The sequence below is a fragment of the Vanacampus margaritifer genome, chromosome 11 (genome assembly GCF_051991255.1).
Source record: "Vanacampus margaritifer isolate UIUO_Vmar chromosome 11, RoL_Vmar_1.0, whole genome shotgun sequence".
Taxonomy (NCBI): Eukaryota; Metazoa; Chordata; class Actinopteri; order Syngnathiformes; family Syngnathidae; genus Vanacampus; species Vanacampus margaritifer.
Genome location: NC_135442.1, coordinates 1707562 through 1724838, shown reverse-complemented (window position 1 = coordinate 1724838; position 17277 = coordinate 1707562). Strand labels below are relative to the sequence as shown.

Below are 17277 nucleotides of genomic sequence, written 5' to 3'. Positions count from 1 at the left end.
TCGGTTTCATCCCAGACCAAAACCGAATTTCCACAAGCTCAAGTTCAAGCTGCCAGCCCAGAGGAAAGCCAAGTCTGCACAGTGACTGGACATCCTTCTGCGACAAACAACTCAAAGGATTCGCTTGAAATCTCAAGAGAAGTCCAAGCAGATATCATTCACAGCGTCGTCTCCGAGTACGACAAGACCGAAGAAGGGGACGTCCTCGTGCAGACCAGAAGGACCGAAGACTCGGAAGATGAGGACTGGGAGGCGGACTCTGATGAACTTTGTGACTGCGAGTACTGCATCCCAACAAATACGCAGGTAAATACCAACCTTGTCTTTGCAGATTGTTAGACATTCCAGTCATGCTAATCGAGGCAACTGGACTTGCTTGGTTTCAACAACCAGAACAGTTGTTTTGATTCAACTTTTGCAGATAATCAGCAATGGTGAAAGATTATATATATATATATATATATATATATATATATATATATATATACAGGGATGTGATTTGACCAAAGTGAAATTATCTGAAAATTTAGCCGGGGGTCTGGGGGCCGCTGGCACCCAGCTAGGTCCAGGGCAGTGCCCTGGTGGGGGGACACGGGGGGGCAAAGCCCCCCGGAGCTCATGGGTTTTCCGTGTTTTTAAGTACTTTCAATGCACTCATATGACAAAGAAATAGACAAAACAACAGCATCAATTTTCAATAAAAACTATCCCATATAAAATGGCAGTTTTAGTCAACTAAAAATCAGTCACATTCAAAAACATTGGACTGCCTTTGCTTTTAAAAACTATCACTGAGAATATCATCATATCTAACTAATGTGATTACTAAGTTAACACATAAATAATGTTGAAGAGTTCAAATTTCATGAACAAATAATTGTATCATGACCAAATGAAAAGTAACTCATATTAGAGCATACCACAAATGTCTTTGTTATAGCAGAAGATGTTATCTGTCGGAGTCATGTGCATACACAATGAACTACTAAAAAAATAAAAAAAAAATCGGATTTTTTTTTTTGGGGGGGAGATAAAAAAAAGCGGAATTCCGCGAATTAGCGGAAAAATCACATCCCTGTATATATAAAGATTCATACTGTCCCACACTGTCTGGCTTTTCAACAATCAGACAAGTGTACAGTATAACTGTTTAAAGAGACGACGTGACAAGAGACTTGGGAGACTGGGACGGATCGCTTTCAATCTGCCATCAGAGCGCTTCACTTGACCAAGCGTTTTTTTAGAATCAGAATGATGATGGAACGGGACAAAGTAGAGTGCCACGAAGCGTATCTTCTGTCGACACGGCACCAGCTGGAGCAGCTTCTAAAAGCCGTCATTAAAACAACACGCATACCTTTTACACAGAAATTCGTTTCAAACATGGCGTCCATGTCTACACTCAGCTACGCTTTGTTCAAGAACTTTGTGGTGGTCTACTCTCTTTTCTTATTCCCAGGTGCCAACAAAAGCGCTACTTCCGCAATTGAAATCTCACGAAACGGGGAAGATCTGCGTGGTCATTGACTTGGACGAAACTTTAGTCCACAGCTCATTCACGGTAAGTTGGTCGGACTGAGCCGCTTTTCTGTCCAATGCAGACATTCTGAGTGGTGTGATTAAGCAGGACGTCTTCACAGTAAAGCATTTGGATCACACAATTCAATGGATTTAACTCTCTTATGTGAACATGCACAGCCATTTTCTCACAAAGCAAGTCCGACTCATGATCCGGATTTGTCTGCTCTGCGCTACAAGGTTGTTCATGGAGAATCTTCTTTGCCATTCTTCATTTTTAAATAAAAGTTATGCGAAACCTGAAGATTGGTCGTTAACCGCCCGGCTCTCAAACACGACGGGCCACACCTCCTTTGGTGTTCGTTTTCCTTCCTCCCAAAATTTGGCAAATCTATTGGCTGCATATGTGCAAAGGAATGACAAATGTAGGTCAAATGTGAACATTTAGGGCCAGTCTGAAGCCCTGTACGCTGGTACCCCGTTTTTGAGGGTCGCCTAAAATAAATTTTGTCCAAATAGGTGAGTTTCAGGCAAATTGAGATGATGATTTTGGGAATAATTGCCTCTTTTATGCTCTTCAGGGTTACTTTTATTCCCAGTTTTACGAAATGGAATAAACAAGACACAAAACATGTAAACAGTTTAAATAAACAAAGTGCTAGATTTTTAAGCAACAGCATAACTTTTCTGAAACGGCTTCGAGAGCAAAGTCATAGCGTCTGGGAGCAAAGTCTTGTGCGTCGCCTCGGAATTATGTAATGAATTCCACGCGACATGAAGTCCCTCTACGGTTACAGACTGTCTTTAGATGATGTCACTGGATATCGCTACGAGTCACGTGTAAACAGACGGGCTTGCATGAAGCAAGATCCATCTTTACTAAAGGCAAGAAGGGAAACGTGCTGTATCGTTGACATGCAGGAAACAGACGTATGCAAAGAACACGGGTTCCTTTCCTGTAAAAGGCGTCAAGTCGATGGCTCCTGAAATTTAATAGTTAGCGTAAAATGCTAGGGAAATTATTCAGTGCGGTGAAGATGGAACACGAAGCAAGTACAATCTCAATGTGGAATCACTTCAGTTCTAATTTGAGAGTTTTATGTCACCTAAATTGGTGTCATTTGATTTTGCTTATGCTTGTATTTTAGGAGTCACAAACACGAAAGCCCCAAACTCGCTCATTAGCACCACCTGGAGAGATAATAAACAACACCCAACAAAAATTGGTGCAGACGTCTGTCATACCATGGCACAAAAAAAAAAAAAAAAAAGTGTTAAGGACCCGTTCCTCAAATTGAACAGGAAGTCAGCCATATTGGTTTTGTCGCAGACATTCTGGGCAAATTCTAGGATTGGTCAATTCAGCAAAGGAATATTCTTAAATGAGCCCCAATTTGCAAGCGGGTCTCCGGGGCAGATGGGCGACGCCAAAAACCTTTTTCATACATGTCAACCCTAATTTGGTCCCACCTGTATTACAAAGCCATAAAATCCTTATTTTCCCATAAAAATCCTTATGTCAGTTTTATCAATACTAAAGCTGTTTCATGCAATAACATTAATCTTACCTTACTTTCTTTCTTATATGAAGACATTGACAGTATCTTGTTCCAAATGACATTTTATTGCACAAAGAAAAAACAGATTTCTAAATATCACAGGGACGGTTGACTTTTTTGTTGCTTCACATTTCTCTCGTGCAACTTTGATTTCAAATGTTCTTTGACATCGTAAATGCCAGATGCCGCAACCTTAATGTCCCGTCAACAAAGCGAACATGATGCATACTCTTTACCTTAAATAAATCCGTCCATTCCGAACGAAAACGTCCGGTGTATCTTGTTTTTTTGGCCGGCCTGTCCCCCATTTTCTCAACCACTGCGAACGACTCGCAATTTTCGCGCTAACACAAATTTCTTAACTGCGCATGTCAGGAAACTGTTAGAAGTCTCGCGCGATAGACGAGATTTTGTGACCGGTTGTTGTTTAAATCGAGCTTATGCACGTGTAGCACGTAGCCGACAGTAAATACTAAATAAATTTAAAAAGGGTAAGCAATATATACTAATATTATTATTTTCATGAAAACAGTTAAATCCGTATTCATTTCCAAATACGCCCGCATGCTTTTGCAACACTTAAAAATCCGTAAGAAATACGGACAAACCTTATGGGTTGACATGTATGCTTTTTGCCGTCACCATCTAATGTGGGTTGAGCTCAGCGTCAACATTTCCAGGATGGCGAGCAGGCAAGCAAAGATTGTGCTTCTTTCCTTACCTTTGCTTGCTATTCTTCGGACTCATAGGCCACCAGTTTTCCATCTTCAATCATAACATTTTTTTTTAAATATTTTTTTCTTTCACAGCCAGTCAACCATGCTGATTTCATCACTCCGGTGGACATTGACGGAACAGTTCACCAGGTATGATCGTCATGCGCGGACGCCTTTATGTTCAGTCCCAAGCAATTTTTTTAGGATTGCTTAACAGAATTACATTAGGAATTGTTTTGGGGAGTCAATTGCGGATAGTTTTGTTATATGCCATAGTCATCTAGAGCAGTGGTTCCCAACCGCGGTCCTTGAGTACGCCTGTTTTCCATGTCTCTCTCAGCCAACACAAGTGTTTCAAATGATTTCAGTGTTTCAGCTCTGTTTGATGCCTGATAACGATCCTCAGCTGTGTTTGCTGAGGGAGACATGGAAAACCGGCTGGAGGGGTACTCGAGGACCGGGGTTGAGAACCACTGGTCTAGAGTAGTCGTAGCTGGCATGGTTATGAGTGGTTATCTCCCAACCCGGAGATTGTCAGAGGGCCCTTGAGCAAGCGACTGAACCGCCAGTTGCTCTTGCTGCTGCAACATCACTTAAAGAAAGACATTTCAAGTGTGTATCTGTTGATTTAGCCCACTGTGCACTACATTAGTACATCATTGTTTGTTATGCTGCAAATGTTGGGTCTCAAATGTGCACATTTCTGTCGATTCAGGTTTACGTCTCCAAGCGACCCCACGTGGATGAATTCCTGCGGCGTATGGGCGAGATGTTTGAATGTGTTTTATTCACGGCGAGCCTCTCCAAGGTTGGTTGGCTCAGAAGTGCACAGCGAAGAACGTGTTGCGCTTGAAGTGCAACGTGGCAGCTGCTGTTTTCAAATCCAATACTTGGAATGACCGGGGTGCCATTTAGACTTTTGTGGGGCTTTTTTATTGTTGACCTGTCGTTAACACTAACAGCTTCAAGTTAATGATTGTGCTCCAAGTTTAGAGCCAAGTGCAAGCGGGTTTGGGGGGTCTCAACATCATGGAATTCATGTTCATTTGATCAGACTTTTTTCAATTTTGTGGCTGTTTCAATCACGCTCGTTCGTTTTTTCGTTAGTCAACCTCATCCCATTTTTATTTATAAATCTAGCATTAGCATTTCAGTCAACAAAAACTCTAGTCTGGACAATCATTTTACCCCTGTACATTTTTATGTCAGTAAATAATGTTGAACATTTTGGATCCAAAACTATTTCACATAAAATGTTCTCATCTTTTTGATGAAAAACGATTTTACCCGCAATTACAGTGGCTACTATGGCTCCATGCTACGAGCTAGTAAGTTAGCCATAATTCGTTAGCGGTCAGATTAACATTCTTGTTGTAATAATAATTTACTTCTTTCTTTTTTTTTAACCTATCACCGTGAATCCACCTCCTGTCTGTCCCAAGTTATTTATTAATCATTAAAAAAAAACACAAACCTGAAATTGGAACTCACACATAAACAGTTTTAGCTAACCAGTTGTCGTTTTTTTTAACAGTATGCAGATCCTGTTTCCGACATCTTGGACAAATGGGGAGCGTTCCGAAGCCGCCTTTTCAGGGAGGCGTGCGTCTTCCACAAAGGCAATTATGTGAAAGACCTGAGCCATTTAGGGCGGGACCTCAACAAAGTCATCATCATCGACAACTCGCCGGCCTCTTACACCTTCCACCCGGACAACGCGGTGCGCTTCCAATCAATTCTTTCCAAATGCTCGAGACGCTTTCTAAACATTTGAATCCTTTAGGTCCCTGTGGCATCCTGGTTCGACGACATGTCCGATAGCGAGCTCCTGGACCTGATCCCCTTTTTCGAAAAGCTCAGCAACGTGGACGACATCTACGACGTTCTCAAGGAGCAGACGTCTCTGGGATGAACGCCGTCGTCGACGTCGGAGTTGTTTCAGTCAAACCGAGGACCCAAAAAGCGCAAATGAGTCCGAATGTGTTGGGGCCAAGTGGGGCAGCGACCCGCCTGTTCCAGCAGGTGGCGCTACAATGACAAAAACAGGCGGGAAACGTGGCTGTGACATTGGAAATAGAATGTGTACTGTGGGATGTTATAACGAGATGTGCTTTTGAAAACATGTTTCTATACAAAGATGCTTTTTACAGTCATTTGCCGTTTTCAGAAAAAAATATTTTTGTGTTTAGACGTAGTATGTCATGTTTTATAAAAATAAGAATAAACATTTGTGGACATAAACAGCGAAACGCCTGACTGGGATTTTTAGCCGAGCCGCAAATGGATTATTAAATAAGGAAGAACTTTACAGAACATTTGATGTAAAATGTTTTGTGTTGTTTTATTTTTTTATGTTGTGTTTGGGAAAATAATCACGTGTGATGTTAAACTTTACTGATTGTGATGTTCATGTGTGATATTGACTGTGTGATTATTATTATTTTTTTTACAAGCTGTTAATAGCATCAGCACGTCAAGCTTCCTGGTCTGAAATAATGTTTCCTTTGGGAAAATATATTTGTGAATATTATACATTACAATAAAACTAAGTAAGAGAAAATATCTTCACTTGTAATCTTATTAAACGATTAAATAAAAACAGCAACAAGATATAAACAAACAAGGCCGTTTATTTGTTCATGTCATGAAAAACAAACTAAGCCAGGAGCATTACAGCCGTTCCGAAGAAACGAACGTAAGACTATTTGGGGATAATTATTCAAACATTGGGTGTCATTTTGAGCCAGTCAAATGATTTTGGTTCCTGACAAGCAAACGAAACTGGATCTTTATGTATAAATGGCATTACTCAAATCAACCAGACCAATTTGTAACATTCATTTATTGAAATAACATTTGAAAATGTTCCCACACATTATTTACACGACGTTCCCAAGTGCTTTTTCAGTTCCCAAGAAGAAAAATGGACACACTAAATGCAACGTAGTTTATAAACTAACAGGAATTTTTGCTTCTAAAAGGCAAGCGACTTCAAAATAAAAACACGTGAGATTGTATCGGAGCCTTTTTGCCACTTAACACACGTACAAAGTACGCTAAGCAAGAGATGAAAGGATGAACGCAAGTCTGAAGGTTGACGACAGCTCACGTCGCTCACGGACCACCTGCGAAGTTTCAGCACAGGAGGAATTTGACTCCCAAAAAAAATCATTCCGTCAAGTCAGCACAAACTTTTAAAAGTTGACTAAACATTTGAATTCATTTCAATACCATTCAATGCTTTGGTAGAAAGTTTATTTTCTTGCTAATGCGGCATGACAAGCTGTTTGCGATCTCGTGCACGTTTCCAAAGTTGAGGGTCGCGTGAGCCATTTCGCGCCTGACCTTCATCGTCCACAAATAGAGCACAACTTTTCAGCGCGCGTCACAATCTGCAAAATGTGGCGCTCGCCCGTCCAAAAGTGTCACGCGCTATTTATAAGCGCCGCAGTGGAGGCCAAATCACACCATTTTTAGGAGTTGTTTTATAAAAAATGACCCCATTTTTTACGGTTGTTTTATACAAAAGTGGATCAGTCCTTTTTTTTTTTCATAACCCAAATTGGGTTCTTTTTGACCCAACTGCTTGTCCATCTTTAAAAATGATGTTTCAAAAATTGGACCGACCCACTAACTTTGGGTCAACTTGACCCAACTTTGTCTTATTTTGAAAAAAAAAACGACCACATTTTTGAAGTTGTTTCATACAAAATGGCTACCTTTGTGGGGGGTTGTTTTGTAGAAACAAACAAAACAAGTTGCTTTTTACTAAACAATCCAGAAAGTTGGATCAAACTGACCCAAGTTAGGTCGGTATTATTATTATCGGTTATTTTTGACTCAAATGTTTTTAGTGATTACAAGGTTACAATTGCTCAATCTGATCATGTTAAGCTAAGATATATTTTTGTCTTCTTTTATTAGAATTTGATTGCAGTTTATTATTATTATTATTGTATTCTAGTATTGTATCTTCTTAAACAAGGTGTTTTCAATCTTTTTTTTCCTCTTGATTCTCCCATAACAAAATATTGACAATATCAATGACTGTATACAGCATATAAATTAAATTTAAAAAATTGTAAACCCCAAAAAGTTGTTAATTCTTTTTTTTAATGAAATGCAAATGTTCAAGTTAAATACAATTGAACTGCACTCGGGCAGTAATTGATTTGCCTCGGTAGGACAGGTGGACCGTTTTGGGTGTACCTAATGTTTGGGCTGGTCATTTTGATGCTTCATATTATTCAAACAAACGACTTACTCAAGACGGTGAGCTGAGCTGAGCTTTTGGCTTCTCCACAAGTGAATGCGACCAGCCCGTTCATGCCGGTGGAGGTTTGCTTGAGGGTGAGCCTGTGGACGGTGCCCAGCTTCTCCAGGCGCACCTGAGCCCCGGGCTGCACAGGTTCCCCGTTCAGGCTCCACGTGGGCGGCTTGTGGGCGGGGCTGGACACCTCGCATTCGAAGACCGCTTCGCTGGGGGCCGCCACCTCAAAGTCACGCAGCTCTCGGACCATCACGACAGGCTGAGCTGCACAAAAGTCAAGAGTGTCAAAGTAGGCACTGACATCTAGTGGCCAAAAAAAGGAACTGTCTCCCATCCATCCATTAACTACTGTAGAAGCAGATACGTAGATATTAATCAATCAATCAATCAATCAAAACCTTTCTTTCACCAGAAAGTACAACGTAATTGAGAGTGAGGTCTCTTTGAAATACATAAAGCTCAGAAACATCACCTCGTTAACGATTCTGGCCTTTCTGTGCACATTGCTAAATAAGTGACACCCCCCTGGATGAACCTAATGTTACACTTTGTGACTATGCATTCAATTCCTGCTGACTGTTAGGATGGAGTTGATGATGTTACATTGATGTTATATACTTCAAAAAAATAAATAAATAAATAAAATATATATACAGCATGTGATTCAGCCACGATGAGCGCCTCTTACCCTCCACCGTTAGTTTTGCCGAGCACGTGTACTCCCCGACCTGCATGCTGTAGGTGCCCTGGTCGTCCAGCGCCACCTGCTGGATGATCAACTTGCGATAGCAGCCCTCGCTGCTGATCTCGAAGCGCTCCGAGGGCAGGATGACGTTGCTGCCTTTGTACCAGCGGATGCTGCATCGCGGGTTAGACACGGTGCAGTCCAACATCACGCGGCTCTTCTCCAGCGCCGTTTTATCCTGCAGAGGCTTCACGATGCTCAGGGGAATCTCTGGAAAGTCCACGTTGGGCTTTAGTTTCGGGATAGGCCGATTATCGGCCCGGACGATATTTGGCATTTGGACAAATATCGGCCTTTTACGAATCTGAAAGCCGATAAAGCTGCTATCTCACTGAGCGGTGAATGCTTGTGAACGTAGCGAATTTTCATCATGATTTTAAAATGTTCTCATACAGTTTTTTACTTGTCGCATATAATTTCCATCATATTCCCCAAATGAGTTACATTCGCATGCATTTGTCGCTCAGTGAGATACTTTTCATTTATGGATTTATCAAACGATTATATTTTTTAATCAGATTAATCACATCTTAGAATTTTGATTAATCACTTAATTAAAAAGGCTTTTTTTGTCAAAATTTCTTGCCCGCCAAATTTAAAGAGCACCTGTTGTGTTATTTTTTTTTTTAATTTTTTTATTCACAGCACACGATCATCCTCTTCTTTTACTAATCAGTTAATTACTTGCATAATTTAAAATTTTATAATCGGTATCAGCCTTGAGAAAACCATATGGGTCCATCACTAGTTTAGTTTGGCCGTTTTGATATGGAAAAGAAAAAAACAAGGAAAGTAGTCATGGCAAGAAGTTTACCTTTCACCTGCAACTTGGCAACGGAGTCCACATGTCTGGCAGCAAATTTGATCTCCCCGGAGTCCTCAGGCCGCACGTTGCACATCAGGAGAAAGTGTTTGGTCCCTGAAATGTCAAGAATAAAGCAGCAAATTGAAACGTGTTTGAACTTGAGAAATTCTCAAACAGTTGCACTGACCTTCCTGTCGGGTCTTGATGGTACTGGTCTGATGGATCATCTGGCCGTTTTTGTACCATTCTCCCGGCACGTCTTCCACTGAGATCTCACAAACAAAGACGGCGTTCTGATCTTCGCCGATGCTTAAATCCTCGAGGCCCTGCACCACCAGCAGCTCTCGTTCTGTAAATGGATATTTCAGCCAGTTGTCTTTATGATTAACATGAGATTCTCCTTCCCTCATTGACAGTTTGTGTTGCTTTTTGCGGACCAGAGCAGCACACGGTGTCGCTCCCGGTACCGCTACTGTGTCAATGCGACCGTAATTCCCAGCAGGTGAGATGAACTGTAATGTTGAGTGAGTTAGCGCATGTTAGCTGATCATTGGTGAGGTTTTCTCAATGGAAAGCACAGCATTAGTAAATGATTAAAAAAAAAAAACTTCATGACGTCTATTTTTCGATCAAAGTGGCTGTTGTTGCTCAGTTTGTCCACTGGAGGTCGCACTGCCAAGCACTTACCACTTGAATGCCGTTGCAAGTGAAATTGGCGGCGACTGAGGATTTGACAGCTGATATTGAGCACTTGTGAAGGTTGAAAGATGTCAAGTTTCAGGAGTAAAGTAAGCTTACTTGATATCAAATGCTGTGCCGCCTTTGCACTGTGAAGAATACACTTCTGTCAAAAGGAATACTGAATGTCAGGCAACATCTTCAGTCCATTTATTATAATTTTTTTTTCATGCATCGCCACAATGTATACAGCATGTATTTCGATGTATACATTTGGAAGGTAGGCGGCCACCGCACACTCAGTGGGCTTCATTTCCTGGTAAAATAAAGGTTTTGATTGATTGATTGACTACTATTTGTCAAGCTGAGTTTTTCTCGTGGTATTCAGTCCTACCCTACAGAAGCGTGAACGTGCCAACGTGAAGTCAACATTTTTGACTGGCAAATACGTTCAAATGTTTTGCAAGTACATTCAAACACAATTGTAGGCTAAATGCTAAAAACATGTTGGTACATATATGTACCCCCTCCCATTTCGAAAAGGTCAATATATAAAAGGAAGGAAAAAAATCCCCAAATGTCTCGGTGTATTGACTTGCACACGATGCGATTTCTTTTCTTGCATTTGGCCTACACGATATCATACGTTTGAAAATGAGGTAAACATTGTTTATTATTATTACGTCTGCAGTGCATGATTTACCATTCAGCATTTTTTTTCCCAGAATGCCGCTGGGTATGTGTCAATACCCTGTGGCATTATGGGATTTTTTTTTTTTTTAGCATTTAGCCTCCATGTATGTTCGATCGTAGTTGTAAAGCCATTTGAAAATATCTGCCCAGAAAATATTTCAAAATAAAATGAGGGAGGGGCTGCACTTGTTTTTGACCCGCAAGCCCTGGTGTAACGCCGCGCTTGGTCTTACCAGTGTTACTTATTTCTCAACACTTTATTGACCTCAGGACCCTGAAACACTATCAGCAATATACAGACATCATGTTTGGATAGATTGTGATTGTCTTTTTTTTTCATTTTTTTGAAATACAACAAATACCCAACTCTTGTGGACATAGACCAGGCTATAGGCAGCAGACTTTACCGTAGACCTCCACAGTGGCGCTCGTAGCCGCTTCTCCGGCATCACAGGTGTACATGCCAGAATCGCTGACAAGACATTTGGTGATCTGCAGAAATCGTTTCCTCCCGATGGTGTAAACGCGCACGTTTTTGCCCGGCTTCACCTCAACGCCGTTCTGAAGAGGATGACAAAAAAAAAAACTAAACAACAGAGAGCAGATGGAGAACGTAACGCTATCACAGTAGCAAAGTCCTAATGACAATAAATCTAGAAAAACACTTCTAGGCCATCATAATAAAAAGCAATTAAATACAAAACAGTTATTGCAGCAAAAACTGAGCTGGCAAAGTATTCTTACTCCGTCCGCCATTGGTAACTTTGAAATGTTTTATTCAAAATCAAAAACAAAAAAAAAGTTTTAATTGTGGAACCCATTTGCTGACGTTTCTAAGAACCAATTTCTGGCTCCTGTCAATTTATTTCCGTCAATGTCCCACTCCGTTAAAAGTTGGATTTTCATCCAATAGCAAATGATGAATGAATTAGTGCAGTTGTGTAAGAATACGTCGTCATCAGTATACTCAGCCATACTATGTTTTTCCTTACAGCCAAATATTTACTGTAATTCTGATTTTGCATTCGATGAAGTCATCTTTATCAGTCCCACAATGCGGAAAACTGCATTAGCGTCGGTTCGTGAGGCACAAATTTGGCTTTTATTGACGATATCTGAGAGTAATACTCGCCTTCATCCACTTAACGTCCACATTGGGCCTCGACAGTTCACATTCAATGGAGACGACCGATCCCTCGGGGATTTTCTGCTCCTCTAATTTTCGGAAAATTGTCACGGGAGGTTCTGGAGAGAGACGGCAAGGTCAGTAGCGTTCCCAGAGAGGTTTGAAAGAATTTGTACCTGACACCAGTTGCACCAAATTCGAATGACATGTCCGTCACGACATACTAAAACGTCTCAAGGATCCAAGACGGAAATCGAACAGGAAGCCGGTCATCATTTTGGTTTCGTTTTGGGTACTATTTTGCTTCGATGTAAAGTTAGGACTAAGTTATTTACAAAACATGTCCAGCGTTGCCGAAAAATATCCAAATATTCTGATCATAACTGAAAGTATCCATTCAGTGAAATTGTGCATAATTCCGTGCAATGACATCGTGATCCGGTTGTCATCAAGCGGATGAAAGTCTCAACGGGATGACTTGGCAGCGACTGGATTCTTTTTGACAGCGTGAGGTTCAACTGGCAGCTGACAGAAAAGCTGCCGCTTTTCACTGGGTCATGCCAGGCTATTTTGTGTTTGGAACGTGAGCCGGGACAAAAGGTGGCGCTGGCCAACCCAAAGCGCCACTCCATTCTCTTATCCAGCCTCCCTGTCGTCTGTCATTTGGCATACGCTGAGTGGACCACTTCAGCTGCCAGTCTGAGGTCTTGACATTTTTGGGTCCAGCCACTTGAACAGAGAAGGCATTTTTCCAAGAAGCCCAAAGTTCTCTTAACATTCGTCATTTGAAGTCATCATGACACCCAAATTGAGTTAGCAAATAAAGACGAAATGTTGATAGCAACACACAAATAATGCACTTTGAGCATTAATATAACCCATCAACATAAATATACTGTGTGCTTCCTTATAGTACAACGGCCACAAGAGGGCGCCAGTGACTAAATTTGACACAGCACATAGGAGTGCTGTTAACAACCTCACTAAATTTGAATGATTTGAATATTTTTACCTCTCTCATACGCACACTCGTGGCTAACAACGAGGCACTCTTAAGTGGCCGCAACAGTGGACTCTCCGTAGAATTGAAGGCAAAGCTATCTTGCCAATCCATGTCGCAACTGCTGACGCAAACAAAGCAGGCCAAATGTTCATATGAGGGAGGTGTGATTCACGCGTTTTCGCTTTCCCACACAAAAAAATCGGGAAAACTTGAAAACAGTTTAACACTACATCGCCACAACTCTGAATTGTGTCAATTAATCGATTATCAGAATAGTTCTTGCTTAATTTAGTAATCAATTAGTTGATTAACTCATTCAATCCCAAAAATGTTAAAAAACTGTATTTTTTTTTTAAAATCCTTCACTCCCAAAATGTTTACACGTTTTTTTTTTAAATATTTGTTTGTTTAAGCAAGAGCATACAGAAGGCTGCAGCTACTGACATGAAGAGCAATTTTCGTTATTAAAAGGGAAAAATATTGGCCAGTAGGCGGCAGTAGAGTATAAGAGATCAGCCAGGGCCATGTTGCAAAAAGCTCTTTTTCCCAGTGTTTTCAAGAGGAATGTGAAAATTGATGAAACTTGGCTATATTTCAATGCTAATTGCTGCAAAACGGAAACAGATTAACAGAAAATACTCTTTCTTTCTTTTGGTATGTTCCATGTTTTTACAGCAATACAACACAATATTCGGCGGGCCTTGCCAAATCAGTCCAAATCCAGTAAAACAGCCGGGAGCGAAGGAGGTTGCTTCAGTGAAAATGGCTGCGAGTGAATGAGTAAATTGCTGCACCTTTTAATATGCTTAAACATTTCTATGGTTTCAAAGTCACAAGAGGCCTCTGATGGAAAGCACAACTGTGACAAGAAGGAGTTTGACAGCCCCGCGGCACTAAAATGGCCTCTAAGGCGAGCGGCGTAAATCCCGGTCTTAATCTTCAAATGGCCTACCCTTGACAACGAGCCTGGCCGACGTTTTCAGCTTCCCGGCGCAGAACATGAAGGTGGCCGTGTCTTCCACCGACAGGTTGCAAATGGTCAAGCTGTGGGCGTGTCCTTTGGCGCTCATGCGGAAGTGACTGGTCAGCTTGAGCTGGCTTCCGTTTCGCCACCACGTGCCGCCCACGTTGGGATGGGACAGCTCCACCTCCAAGGTGGCCGTTTCTCTCTCCATGGTTTTCAGGTCGCTCAGGCCCTTCTTGATTGTGACATTTCGAGCTGCAAAGAGAACACCGATCAAACGTCAAATTCAAAAATGCAAAACATCACGTGACCAAAAACAAAAAACAGGTTCGCCGCGATGTTCACACTGAGAGGCCGAGGGCATTTTGACGTCAATCTCAGTCGACAGCAGAGGGCGATATAATGTCAAAATGGCTGCACGCTGAGATGGCTCAACACAAATGGATTCAGCCGCCTAATCCTTATTCCATGTAAGCAATATTCATCATAATACCGTGTTTCGACTAGTGGGGGCACACGAACTAAGGTAAAAACCACGTCCGGCGTCCATATTGCTGACCCGGGTTCTGTTTTGCATGCAGCAGTCTTTATGAGAATCATGTTGATATTTTGGTCATCTGAGTCCGGAGCTTTACACAAAAGCCGACTTCGAATCTGCCAACATTTTTCATGGATTCTAACATAGACCGCCGTTCCCTGTGGAAAAAAAAAGAAGTGTTTATTTTGGAGACCCGATGACAACAACCTTCGTTTTGAAGGCCAGGGTGTAAATTTAGAAGCAACGAGGGGAGATCCAAATTCATTGGCGCTGCCAGCGGCCCGAGGTCCTGACTTTCCCCTTCCCGAGTGATGAAAGAAAAGACCTTAAGTCACGCTACGGGCAGAACTTCATAGGAATGATCGCGTTTACGGGGCTTGTGTGTGTGGCGCTGATCGTTGCCATCCCTGAAACTGTCATCGGCTTGTTTTTTTTGTTTTTTTCACACAGCCAGCAACATGCTCAGCATTTCTTATAGCCAGCGGTGGGATGGAAGTTCAGGTAACTAAGTACACATACTTGGTTACTGTACTTTGTTTGAGTATTGACTTTTCTTTTTACCTTTACTCGCTATGTTTGAAAACAGACAGAGGATCAGTACTTTCTCCTTTTTTTTTTTTTTGTTGAGTGCTGGATCGTGTGCGTGTGTTGGTGGTCCTCGTCCCCGGCCCAGGCCACCAATCGGTGCAAGGGAGGAGCACTAATTAGCGCATTGGCTTCAGGTGTGCCAGCTCAATAAAAGCCTCTTGTTGCCTCCGCCTTTGCTTGTCCTCGCTTGCTTTTTTTGTTCCACCAACCAATCCCAGGCAGTCCCGATGCCTTTTTTGTTGCTGCATGTCTTTCGTGTAGTGCGCCGTTCGCCATAATTTGTCTATCCGCTCATCATCCATGACTCGTTAGTGTTCGCCATGACAATAGTGTCCCTATTTTGTGTAGTCAGTATTCGCTCGGGTGTCACTTTTACAGTTGGGACTCGGGAGCAGTTGGGACTCGGGAGCAGTTGGGACTCGGGAGCAGTGTCTCCGTTCCATTTTGTTTGTCGTGAAGTGTAGTGTCGGTGTGTGTGTGTTGTTGTGTGTCCTCCCCATGTCCACCCGTTTGTGCCCAATTTCCATCCCTCCCCTCTATGTGTGCTACCCGCGCCACTTCAACATTCCTTACTTTGGAAAAAAATGTTTTTCAACCTTTTTTTGCCAAAATGCGTCATTTCATTAAAAAAAAAACTCACACTGCTTACGTTGCTGTCCAAACACACAATTTAAATGAAAAGGAACCAAGAGAAAATTAAATCATATCTTTCTGGTTCCTTTTACGAGGAAAAAAATTACATTTTCCCTTTTTGAATTTTGCTCTTCGCATCGCTAATTAAATGAATCTACCATTATCCTCTAAAAGATTTTTCACCTATAACCGCAGACCACTGTCTTAATTAAACATTTATTATTAATACCAAGGTCTTGACGATCGTAAAAAAAAGAAGGACAAATGCTTTTACAAAAAAATTAAAACTAATAAAGAATAATAAAAACATACATAATTAAATAAATAAATATTTTTTATCTTTGTTAATTAATATCATGCTCCATTCATTTAAAATATATTTGATTTTGGTAAACAGAATTGTAGTTTACTTTATTAAACAATGTTGCCCCCATCTCCATATATTAAGAAAAAAAACTAATAAGAACTCATCTAAAACAACGCACTAAGAAAAACCAGAATAAAATCTAACAAACTTGTTCTAAAAAATACTTAAAACTAACTGAATTTAAAAAAACAAAAGTCAAAACAGAATAAAAAACAACTCTAACAAAAAGTCCCAAATTATTATCACCTTGTTGGACACCTGCATCCTATAGTCCAGTGTGTCCTATATATGTAATATATGTATCGATATATTGGGTGCATCTTATGTGCAGGTACGTTCAATTGTCTAGAAAGTATAATAGTGGTGGATTGACGCCCCTGCAAAATTGTGGGTGTCCACTTCAAGGACAGAATTGTGAATACTGTCAGCAACGGAGGTAAATAAACAAGAGCGCTGGCACGGCGACGAGACGCGCGCACTCACGTTCCACCGTGAGCTGGGCTTGCGTGCAGTCGTGAAGGCTCTCGCAGCTGTAGGAGCCTCGGTCGGACGGGGCCAATTTGTGGATGGTCAGGCTGTGCTTGCGGCCCTCGTGTTTCAGGGTGTATTTGGCCCCGGGGTGGATCAGCACCCCTTGCCTCATCCACTGCACTTCCCTGCAATCGTGGCTCACCTCCACCTCCAGGGCGGCGTCGCCGTATTCCTCAGCTGTAACCGGCAACATCTTCTTGGTGAATGTCACCTGCTGTTCTGAAAAAAGACCGAAAAACAAATGTATGACTCACCAGGATTAACGCTTGCACAATTTGGCACATTTCTGAGTATTGCAATGCCCTGTTTGGCAATTTCAAGAATTTCATTGCTAAAGCAACCTTTCATTTTGGCCAATAATGTGGCCTAATTTGTCTCTATCTTCCTTCCTTTAGTCTTTCCTCTGGTTTCTTGAGGTCTCCCTAATCTGTTGGAATGTAGATGTTTCTGGGGTTGGTGAAAGATTCTGGTTTTGTAACTCTGTGGGTGGTAGGTGGTGTCTAGTAGGTGCTTGATTTCATATGGTTTCGTCTTTCTTTCCTT

At 41.5% G+C, this 17277-nt stretch overlaps 1 protein-coding gene across 5 annotated transcripts in view; it reads right to left on the bottom strand.

Moving 5' to 3' along the window:
• Nucleotides 1–5224: 5224 nt before the first annotated feature.
• The window catches only part of LOC144060877 (obscurin-like protein 1), a 32673-nt gene continuing 20620 nt past the window's right edge, over nt 5225–17277 (bottom strand). For 3 of the 5 annotated variants that reach the window (XM_077580783.1, XM_077580788.1, XM_077580784.1), the window contains exons 30-38: nt 16687–16953; nt 14066–14332; nt 12117–12229; nt 11392–11545; nt 9801–9962; nt 9623–9727; nt 8752–9018; nt 8058–8327; nt 5225–5821 (exon numbers count right to left, since the gene is read on the bottom strand). In XM_077580783.1, coding sequence (XP_077436909.1) covers nt 5736–5821; nt 8058–8327; nt 8752–9018; nt 9623–9727; nt 9801–9962; nt 11392–11545; nt 12117–12229; nt 14066–14332; nt 16687–16953 — 1691 coding nt within the window. In that variant the 3' untranslated portion in view covers nt 5225–5735. Of the gene's footprint in view, nt 5822–6492; nt 6919–8057; nt 8328–8751; nt 9019–9622; nt 9728–9800; nt 9963–11391; nt 11546–12116; nt 12230–14065; nt 14333–16686; nt 16954–17277 lie in introns of those variants that run through there. The other 2 variants (XM_077580785.1, XM_077580787.1) reach the window with 2 other exon arrangements.